This window comes from Nicotiana sylvestris, chromosome 4, assembly GCF_000393655.2.
Source record: "Nicotiana sylvestris chromosome 4, ASM39365v2, whole genome shotgun sequence".
Classification (NCBI taxonomy): domain Eukaryota; kingdom Viridiplantae; phylum Streptophyta; class Magnoliopsida; order Solanales; family Solanaceae; genus Nicotiana; species Nicotiana sylvestris.
The window spans coordinates 53824904-53836258 of record NC_091060.1 but is presented as its reverse complement, the minus strand read 5'-3'; the positions used below and the strand labels follow the sequence as shown (position 1 = coordinate 53836258).

At 41.6% G+C, this 11355-nt stretch overlaps 1 protein-coding gene across 1 annotated transcript; it reads right to left on the bottom strand.

Annotated features, from left to right (window-relative positions):
• Positions 1 to 4579: 4579 nt before the first annotated feature.
• On the bottom strand, positions 4580 to 5101 carry LOC138889550 (uncharacterized). Its single transcript, XM_070172874.1, has 2 exons — positions 4956 to 5101; positions 4580 to 4847 (listed from the first exon to the last, which is right to left on the bottom strand). Exons 1-2 carry the CDS (start codon positions 5099 to 5101, stop codon positions 4580 to 4582), a joined length of 414 nt encoding a protein of 137 aa, XP_070028975.1.
• Positions 5102 to 11355: the final 6254 nt, after the last annotated feature.

The following is an 11355-nucleotide window of genomic DNA, read 5'->3' as shown; positions in this document are numbered from 1 at the left end:
TGTAAGACTAAAATCAAAGAAAAAGGTTGGTGAAGGCCAAGACCGCTAAAAATAAAATGGCGACAAAAAAACAAAGAGGAAAAACATACCCTCAGGCCCATGGCAGCCACTTTATACGATAATTCGACATCGCTAATGTCCCAAAGAGCCTTACACTATGTGGCAGAGCATAGAAGGTCGAACTGCGGCACCAAAGCCTATATGTCCAGCAGAAGATTGAGATCCGATGGAATCTCAAGTATATGGGAAGGACCTCCCGCTCTTACCATAGTACGGTTAAAGCCTTCCTCGAACGTCCTAACATAATCAGGATCAAGGTCGGAGTCAGACTCGTAGTCATCAACCACGACACCCTTTCCCCTCTCTGCAGCGGAAGAAGAAGCGTGATTCGGTCAGGATGACGAAGGACCACCCAAAATGGCAACAGCGGACTTGGGACCCTGTCTGTCCATCGCAATAGCCTATTGATCGTTCATAATGGCCGAATCCTCTGCCACCGAGTTGGCCTCTGCCACCTGATTTGTCTTTGTGGCCGAGTTAGCATAACTACGAATTTGCCCGTTGAGCGGACTGCAAAGGGAGGGTCGCCCATAGAAAATGCTTCGGCTAAAGAAGCCACTTCAGACTCCACTCGCTGTCTTTTCGATGGACCCTCTCTGCTACCAGCATGGGAGGATTTGCCCGTTGAGTGGATTGCAGGAGCCGGAGTCTTAGGTTTGTGGAGTAATTTCCATGCACACGACCCCGACCGCAGGTGCAGATTGAGTAGCTCTCAATGTAGGTCAGGCAGCAGACCTCGTGCAGGCCGAGTAGAAGGAACCGATTGACGAAATGCGAGCGGAGGAGCACTCGCCCTTTGCACTCTCCCTGTCAATAAAGAAAAATGATCATATAGCAACAAGATCAAATTACAAGTCAAAGAACAAGGAAACTGCAACGGGCCGAGTCACCAGTAAAAGGCTTACGCCCGTATCTCTCCTAGAAGGATGCCCACTCGTGGACCCCGACTATATGGGGAAGAATAACATTTACCCACTCATGGATGTCGTCAACTGGCAGGGGAGGCAATCTCTCAGCTGCAAAAGCAAAAAACAAATTAGCAATGCCACCTAAAGAGGAATGGTCGGCCACCATCTTGAGAGGAGTCACAAAATAAACAAAGGAATACTTACGGGCGAAGTTCCACGTTCGGGAAGCCCTGCCGTGTCCGCCACAAGGTGCTCGGTCCGTATGTAAAAATAACTTTCCTAGAAATGGCGATTAGCCTTGTCATCCATCTTCACCACCAAACTCTTTGTTCCTCGGTGGCGCATGTGGATCATCGTGCCTCGAATAAATTTGGGGAAAAAATATTAAGTATATGCCCTAAAGTGACCTCTCAACCGGTGAGCTCTGCGTACTTGAGCAGCATGAGGAAGAGTTTGCACACGTACGGTAAAAGCTGAGCCGGGCACACTTCGTAGAAGTGGAAAAAGTCTATCACTAGGGAGGGGAGAGGAAGCGTATACCCGACAACAAAAGGGTAGGCATAGAATGCGCAGTACCCTGGGTGGTGTAGATGTGTATGATGTATGTCCCCATCACCGGCACCATTTCAATGTGGTTTGGAATTCCCCACTTGGTCTTGAGCACCGCAATCACCGCTTCATCCATGGTAAAGGACACAGGATCCGGTTCTTCTCCGGCGGGACTGTTGAAATCGATCCATAATTTCCCCCGACGGGGCAATATTTCAGCCGCTGTTGGAACTCCATCATCTTCAGCCGCCTCTGCTCCTTCTTCGAGAATAGGTGCATCATTTTCCGGCACCAGAGCTTCGACGAGCCTGTCAGTGTGGGAAGAAGTACCAGCCATTTGTCTGGATTGATCGGAATAAATTAGTATGATGAAAGAAAAGAGAAGATGGTAGCGTCAAGTTCTGACTAACAGGAGAATAAAATTAGAAGTTTGAAATATTGAAGAAGGTGAAGGTTTGCAAAATTCTTTAGATAAATCGAAAAGTATAGCAATCGAATGGTGGTTTCCCCCTATTTATAGGGAGACAAATGTCCTGGGTGGGAAACCCAAGAGCCACCAATCAAAACTGATAGGACACAAGAAACGATACGGTGCCTGGGAAACGTGCGCCATAATGATATTGGCTATTCATGATGCATCAAATCAATACAAAGATTCAACTCCGAATGGACGTAACGGACTGATGGTACCATTGAAGCGTTATGTCGCCACCTCAACCTATGGATCTCGCTCAATGCGTAACATTCAAATATTTCCTAACTTTTGAATCGACAGAGTCCGTCCGTTGAGCCCGCTAAGAGGCGACCTCGACGGACGCAGGAACTAACTGTATGGGTCAAAATCTGACTAGAATGGTCGTCCTTAAGAGGAATGATAAGGGATCGGCCAAGCTGTAATCATGCCCACAGGGCGAGATAGCAAAGAGCACCTCGGCCATCACCGGGGTCAAATCGTCGGAAAGCGTACATCACAAAACAAGCGTTGTGTTCGAGCAGACGATGAAATGTACAGTCGTTAGAAAGTATGCTGGTCAAAGACCATTGGATAAAAGAGAAAGGAACTATATATATGGGGGAAAGAAAAAAGCAAGGAGGATCTCTGATTTTATCAACAGTTGCTTCTCTTCCCCTTCTTTGCTCCCATGATTATGATGCATATCTACCCTAGATGCAAGCTCATCTCTCATGTTTGATGTACGATTATTACATTAAGAAATCTTACGCGTTCTTATTCTTCTTTTATTTCGCACTTTGTATGCTTGGATCTAGAATTTACTATGTTTGGCTAAGATTTACCTTCTTTATTATCAATAATTAGTTCGACAAAAGGGTTTTACACTTATGGGTCAAACACATATGCCATAGGTAAAATCCAATATGGCATAGAAAGTTCTTCTCAACACCTATTGTGATACAAAGAAAATTATGAGTATGCCCGGTAATGGCAAAACTAGGTCACGTGAATAAGTTCTTCTCGCCTACAGAATATTTGATTCTAAGAAAATTAATTTGTGAAATGAAACACTTTGTGTGCTTATTATGATTGATTGTTATATTTTTAGGAAGTACGTATACATATAGGAAAAAATTGGGTTGAACTTGGCTAAAAGCCTAAATATGAGCTGCTTATAAAGTATTTAAATAATTAAAGCGTGAACAAGAATGATGACTTCTTCATCTATAGAGGTGAGCATGGCCATTTCAATTGTTTATTACAACTTCATATATTAACTTATCAGTAGAACAAATGTGATGCCGGAAGAATTATTTTTATTTTGCTTTTCAGTTCAATATCCAGATATATGTGTGTGTGTGTGATGTACTCAAATTTATTGGACATTGGCTAATACTATGTTTCCTTCTATTTCAAAAGTTCTTGTGATATGATGACCGGAAGATTTGGTGACTTCAAAGTTTCATGCAAAAACTAAATGTAAGCTAAAAAAAGGTGATGTATAGGATCTTATTTTAAATAGTTCGATACTACAATTTTCAATGGTGTTCGACATCCCCAAATTTAAAATTTGAAACTATCAATATGTTGTTAATCAATTCATAGCCCACACAATATGTTTGAGTTCGATTTCTATCATCCTTTTTCCCCCTTATTTCTCAATTCTTTCACGTAATTTTTTTAAAAAAATGATCCTTCCGCAACAAGAAGATTCTCACAATTGAATGGCATTGTATGAATTCGAATGTTCAGTTGAATCTTTCATTGAAGGAAAATATTTTATTATAAAATTTTGATTGATCTCTACACTTCATTATCTCCTCCATATATCTCCACAACTAAAATAAGTTATCAATACTCCTATTTATAATAGTATGAAACATATTTCAACTAGAAACAGGAAAGTCTATTCCTATATTTATTCTAACTACAAATCCTATTTAGACATGAATTAAATAAATCAAATCCTAAATAATTAAGGTTTCCTACTACAACTTTGAATTAGTTTTCCAACATTCTCCCGTAATTTAAAGTTGTATACGTCTGACTTGTTCGTTGTGCAGTTATGTTGGAGCACTTCTCTCCAACTTTCACTTTTGATGAAGCACATATCTTCATCCCTCGTTGATACACTTTGTCACCAACACCCGATTTTGTTGAAGCACTTGTCTCCAACTCACGTTAATGCACTTTGTCACCAACCGTTGATGCACTTTGTCATAAACATCCAATTTTGTTGAAGCTCCTATCTCCAACTCACGTTGATGCACTTTGTCACCAACCGTTGATGCACTTTGTTATAAACACCCACTTTTTTGTTCCTTTTTTTTAGTTTTCTTTTTTACTTCTCTCCAACTTTTTAGAGAAGAGCTTCTTCCTCTTGTACCATATTTGCTTGCTCCTATTTAAGCTTGTAATCCTTTTGCTTATGTCCAAACCTTTTACAGTTAAAACACCTAAGTTTACTTTTAAACCAACAATCCTTCTCGGCATGAATGTTTTTCTTGCAGATGCCGCATGGTGAAAAATTTATTTTTCTGGTTGATTATCTTGGTATCTTTGCAACAAAGGCTTGTTCGGTTATTTTTTTATCTCTAATTGTCCTCCTTTACTCAACAGCTTGCAAAGCATTGACTAAATCATTAACCGAAATTTTTGAGAGATCTTTAGAATCCTGAAGTGAAGAAATTTTAGATTCAAATTTCTTAGGCAAACTCTCAACTTTTTCAACAATTCTATTGTCGGAAACATTTTCACCAAATAGTCTAATTCTATTGGCAATTGATGTGAGTCTATCGACATAATCTTTAATCCCTTCCAATTCTCTCATCTTTTGAATCTCAAATTCTCCTTTAAGATTTAAGACTTGCATTAATCTTGATTGATCATTGCCCAAGTATTCGTTTTGTAGAAAATTTCATATTTCCTTAGAAGTTTCACATGCCATAATTTTTGTAAAAATTGTTTCCGAAATAGAGGAATACAAAGCATTTATTGCTTTGAACTTTTTGACATTTTCCTCATTGTAATTCTTGATTTGCGCTAAAGTTGGATTAGCCGAAAGTGTTGGTACTTCCCCGTCTTCTTCAACTGCTTTCCACAGATCAAAAGATAGTAAATAGGTCGTCATCTTCACATCCCATAATTGATAATTATGTCATGTAAACATGGGAGGAGAAGCCACTAGAAACGTATTTAATGCCATACCAGGAAAAATTATCTCACGTCACTAGGTGGTGGAGATTGTTGGCTCTGTTACCAATATGAAGGAAAATATTTTATTATAAATTTCTGATTGATCTCTACACTTCTTTATCTCCTCCACACATCTCCAACACTAAAATAAGCTATCAATACCCCTATTTATAATAGTATGAAACCTATTTCAACTAGAAACAGAAAAGTCTATTCCTATTTATTCTAACTACAAATCTTATTTAGACATGAATTAAATAAATCAAATCCTAAATAATTAAGATTTCCTATTACAACTTTGAATTAGTTTTCCAACCTTCATTATTCTGTTAAAGATATGAAAAAAACTTCAAAAGAAAAAGGGAAAATTATCTTGGTTTTGGATGTTTAGCAAAGAAGTGGTGGTCGGCGGCGCAGCTCTTCATCTTGTCCACAAAAGCTACAGGAATTTCGCCGGGTAAAGGTGCAACACATCCCTATCATGTCATGTAGTTCTTTTTTTTCTTTTTTTTTTCTTCCACCAGTCCAGTATTTCTATTTAATTCAATGTGAGCTCAGCTCATCAAGATAAATATATTTAGTTATTACCTCTCTAACAACTAGAGGTGGATACAGTATTGTGACACCAGATTCATATGAACCTAATACTTTAAACGTGGAGCATAAGTTATGTGTAAAAATTCACTAAAATTGTAAGTAATAATATGAAATTGATATTTAGCTTAAAGTATATATATCTATATGTATATCGCCTTATGGTTTACTCGTGTTTCGTTGATTTCTGATGTAAAATGTATTGATTTATGTTAATTCGTGATGTTTTTATATGTAAAAATCATCCGGAGGTAATAGAGGGCGAAAGGTGCGAGATTAGAGCCAAAACGGGAAAAAAAGGAAAATGTGATTTCTAGCGCCATAGGCCGCACGCCACCCGTGGCGCCGCGTACAGATGTCTAATTTGCCAGCGCCCCACGCTGTCCTGGATGTTGGTGACAAGAATTTCTCCAACTTCGCCAACTTTACCCAGGACAAGGTTATTTTGGCCCTAGACCTACCCAACGCGTATAAAAGCAAGAATAAGCCTATTATTGGAGGGGGAACACCACTATGAAGAGAGAATACACACGGGAAATATTCGGGAGCAAGGATATCTCAGATTTCTTCATCTTTTCTTAGTATTTTCAATTATCCAACACTTATGAATTTGTTTGATACTATTAATCATTGGCTAAAACTCATAGTTCTGGGGTTGTGATTTAGCCATGAATATTGTTGTTTAACGTTGATTTAACCTTAAATACAATTCACCAATATATGGTTATTTCTTCAATTCTATGATTAATTGCTTAATTGTCTGGCAAGCAGTTAAGTTTAATTTACTATCTATCCTATCCTTTCGAAAGCCATGTTTAGATTAGAGAAGAATTCAAGAGAGCACGATCATAACTTTGGGGGGAGAGGGATTTGTTGTTCGTATAGAAATATACCTAGTCACCGTACTTAATCAAATATTGTAATCTTAATGCGTTATTAATAAATTGATTTCATAGGAATATAGGCGTTAATCTATTTTGAATAGGCGAGTAGTACTTCGAGAGAAGACTATGAGAGCAATTATTCGATTAATTAAGAAGCACGAGTGAATTGTATGAAAGGAGAGTTAACTAGAACACAATAAGATTGGTGAATCAATCACAACCCTGGAATATTTGTCTCTACTGAATACACAACAATTATTTTGTTGCTGATAATTTAGTTACTACTTAGAATTATTGTTTAGCATAATCACACTCTTGACCTCGAATTGGCTCGACTGAATAAAAATCTTAGTGAATTTGGTGGGCAGTTGATACAAGTATCTTTGGGTTCGAAACTCGACTTATCATTTTAGTACTTGTCTGACCATGTATACTTACGTGTGCATTTGGGAGCAACAAATTTTTGGCATCGTTGCCAGGGACTTGAATATTGACTACTTTCTAGTTTTAGCTATAATTGTTTATTTCGTCAAGTACTTCATTATTGCTCTGCTCTTAGGAACCTTGATTGAATGCGAAGGGTCAGAAGGTAGGACAGACTTCAAGGCTTTGACCCCGGACCTGAGAGAACATTTCATAGGAGGTTGAGGGAAGAAAGGGACACAAATAATCTTGAGGCACTTGTTTAATTTCCTGTGAACATGGCAGAGGAGCAACATATGGTTGTATAGAAGATGGTGATGCCCATCATTGCTAATGTCACCTCCAGCATTGTGAAGCCCAGAATCACTGGGTACTTTGAGCTTAAACAAAGCGTGATCCAGCTGTTACATGTGAATGGGCAGTTTATGGGTCTTCCACACGAGGATCCATAACAGCATATCCTAAACTTCTTGGAGATTAGTGATACTTATATCACTGACGGAGTCACTCTAGACTATGTGAGGCTCACATTTTTCCTGTCCTCTCTGTTTGGCGAAACAAAGCGATGGCTGAAGGCAGAACCAGCTAGTTCTATTACATCATGGAATGATCTGGCAAGGTTCTTCCCTTCAGGAAAAACTGCAAATATCAGAAGTGAGATAGTCGCTTTCAAACAGAAAGCGGGGCAGTCTTTATACTCAATTTGGGAGAGGTTCAAGGGGCTACTCAGAGACTGTCCTCATCACAATCAGACAAGAGAAGTGTATGCGGTGAAATCAGAAGGGTCTATTTCTCGCTGGTAAGGTGCATTCGGAGATTCATATCAGCATCTCGAGGTTGCAGGATTACGATCGAGCTCCCTCCTTCGTGGTTCGTCTGCGACCCAGCAAAGATCCTGAGGACGGGGAATTTATCCGTGACCCAATGAAGGTTCCGAGGACGGGGGATTCCCGAGGCGAGCAGCTAGAATCAGCAAATACTAGCACCGTCCCTAGTCGTCCCATCGCCGTATCTTTACATTTAATGCACTCTGTACTATATTGTATTCCCTCTCCTATATAAAGGGAATCCATGCCACTTTGTAAAGGGATGATGTTGCTCCAACTATTTCTCCACAAAATCAATAATATCTCTCTCTCTCTCTCTCTCCCTTTTCTCTCTAACTCGTTTGTTCTTATTGGCTCAAAGCCACTTTAGCATCTGCCATCCCCCGTTTGTTCTTCATTTATTGCTTGGTATTGGACATAAAGAGCCTTGTTTAATCATATCTTAACTGTTATTCCATTCCTGACTACCCCCGATAGCTCGATATCGAGCCCAAGTATCGACCCCGAGGTCCCCCATCGACCAGTCCGAAGCCAAGGCTAAAAGCCCCTTGGTCTGATCACTGTCTCGTTTTAGCTTGCATTTCATCGTTTAACTTCATATCCTTAGCATCATCTGCTCTAACAACTAGCATAAAAATAGATCACATATTTTTAGAATCCCATTTACAAATTTAATTGTTGTTACCATTTTCACGGTAAACAGTTTGGCGCCCACCGTGAGGCTAAAAATAATAGTGATTATTTTCTTGTTGGTTCCATAACAAAAACGCAAGTTATCTTTTACACTTTTTCTTGTCCAAGATCTCTTGATTTCAGGTCGAAATGTCTGGCTCGGTAAATAGAATCGAGAACAACAACCTCGAAAACTATGGGGAAAATGGCGTGGCTGCTCCAGCTACCGTAGAGCAACCACAAAATCCTAATGACGCGCCTGGACCAATTCCAGCGGACATGGATTCACAGGACGCACAACAGGTAAACAAAACCTCACACACCGACAGGAGCGTACGACATAGCGACCGACAGGAGGCCCAAAGAACCCCAGCCCGGGAAGAACAGGAAGTTAGTCTTCATGATATTTTTGAAATGTTGCAGGCACAACAGTTGGCCATTGATCAGTTACAAAGCCATCCAAAGACTCCCAGTACAGCAGCGCCGGAAATAGCTCCCCCCGCCGAAAAAGCATCGGAGAGGTCAAGCAACGACGGATCGGTAGCCAATCCTACCATTATGAGAATGCTGGAAGATCTCACCAAAAGGATCGAATCAGGCGAGAAAATGATAGCATCCAATGATAAGAAGGTCGACACCTATAACTTCAGAGTTGACCAAATCCTGGGTGCACCCCCGGTCCCGAAAGGTGTAGATTCGAGAAAGTTCGTGCAACGGCCGTTCCTAGAGGACGCGGCTCCGAAACCCATTCTGAAGAAGTTTAGAATGCTAGAACTCCCAAAATACAACGGGACCTCGGATCCCAACAAACACGTCACCGCCTACACGTGTGCGGTGAAGGGCAACGACATAAAGAACGATAAGATCGAGTCAGTCCTGCTGAACAAATTTGGAGAAACGCTCTCGAAGGGAGCCATGATGTAGTACCACAACCTAGCTCCCAACTCCATAGATTTGTTCACCATGCTGGCAGACTCCTTCGTAAGGGCGCACGTCGGTGCCATCAAGGTAGAAACAAGGCAGTCCGACGTGTTCAAGATTAAGCAAAGGGAGAGCGAAATGCTGTGAGAATTCGTGTCTCGTTTTCAGACAGAATGAATGGAGCTACCCCCGATCTCTGATGACTGGGCAGTGCAGGACTTCACTCAAGGCCTGAATGAACGAATCTCGATGGCATCAAGGCAGCTGAAAGAGACTGATCGAGTATCCCACTGTAACCTGGTCGGACGTCCACAACGGATACCAGTCGAAGATCAGGGTCAAGGATGACCAACTGGGAGTCCCTTCGGGCACAGTATACCCGAGCAGGCTCTTGGCGAAGGAGTCAAGATCGAATAAAGAGAGGTACCAGCCATAACCCGATGATAGGAGAAACGCTCCAAAGCGCAATCCACCCCGTAACAACCGATTGGTAAACCAAGGACAGAACCCCCAGGGACCCCTCAACAGAGGTGGCTTCGACGGGTACGTAAGGCCAACAGGGGCGCCCAGCCTATTAGAGTATAGCTTCAACGTCTATGTGTCAGACATCGTGTTTGCCATTACCAAATTCAGGGACGCCAGATGGCCCGGACTGGTACATTCGGATACTTCCCATAGGAACTACGATTTGATTTGCACGTTTCACAACTCGCACGGGCACCGAACCGAAGATTGTAGGCAGCTCCGATAGGAAGTGGCCCGATTGCTCGATAACGGGCACCTTCGGGAATTTCTCAACAATCTGTCTAAAAAACAATCGCGAGAAGGAGAAATAGCCAAAAGGAACAAAGCAGAAGAGCCCCAACACGTCATCTACATGATTTTTTTATGGTCGTCCCAGACGCATTCAAATAAAGGACCACTTAGCAATCGCCGAAAAAGCGCCAGAACTTGAGAGCGACGTCGCCACCAAGGTATAATCACCCATCCCTCTTTCCATCTTCTACTTCACGACAACTCTTATACAGGCCAACGACCAAGGTAATCGGGACGCCACTCCGGTTCGAAGACCCTGAGACTTCAAAACTTCTGTTGCATTCATTTCCTTTGATCGGGTTTTTATCCCGAAATGAGTTTTTACCGGTAGAGGTTTTTAATGAGGCAACGCCCGCGTACTTCCCGAGAAGGAATCAGCGAGCCTGCGGGATTTTCTCTACAACCTGCCCCACTCCGGAAAATGACAAATGGAGCTCCAATGGGAAATGGTGCACCGGACCAAACGATCAAAGGAGCCGCACTCGCGCGGGCTGAGCTCGCTACAACAAAGCAGCATGTATTTATGCCAAGCAATAAAGAATATCTTTCAGCATCTCGTACTCTAGAAAAGGGAATTTCAACATGCTCACGGCAAGGGCCTCTCCACCAAATGTGTCCCACAATACTCGGAGACTTAGCGTCAACAATTCGACGCTCGTACGACCCCAGGGCCAGATCTCAAGGCTCATAAGGCCCCAACAAGGCAACTCCGAGCTCACAAAAAATGACCTTCAAGCCTAGGCAAATTCGATGACTCAGAGACTATCATCAATCGCCATACGATGGAAAACCCAAGGCCGTAAGACCCCGAGCGGGCAGACTCAGTATAAACAGATCTATTCTACATAGCAACAAAAAACTGTAAGATCTCAACAGGCATGACAAAGTGTAAGACCTCAACAGGCATGACAAACTATAAGACCTCAACAGGCCTGAAAATTTTGTAAGACCTTACTACAGGCGTAAAACACAATCCCGAAGTTTAGGCTATACATCACATTTGTAAGAATCCTGAAAGGGAATACCCTCGGTGTAGATGCCTAAACTATCAC

Excerpts from the sequence above, each read along its gene's own strand:
- LOC138889550 (XM_070172874.1), bottom strand. The coding sequence starts at position 5,101 with ATGACGACCTATTTACTATCTTTTGATCTGTGGAAAGCAGTTGAAGAA. Across the intron at positions 4,848-4,955 it reads TTCAAAGCAATAAATGCTTT|ATTAATGCAAGTCTTAAATC; the intron begins GTATTCCTCTAT and ends TGATCAATCAAG.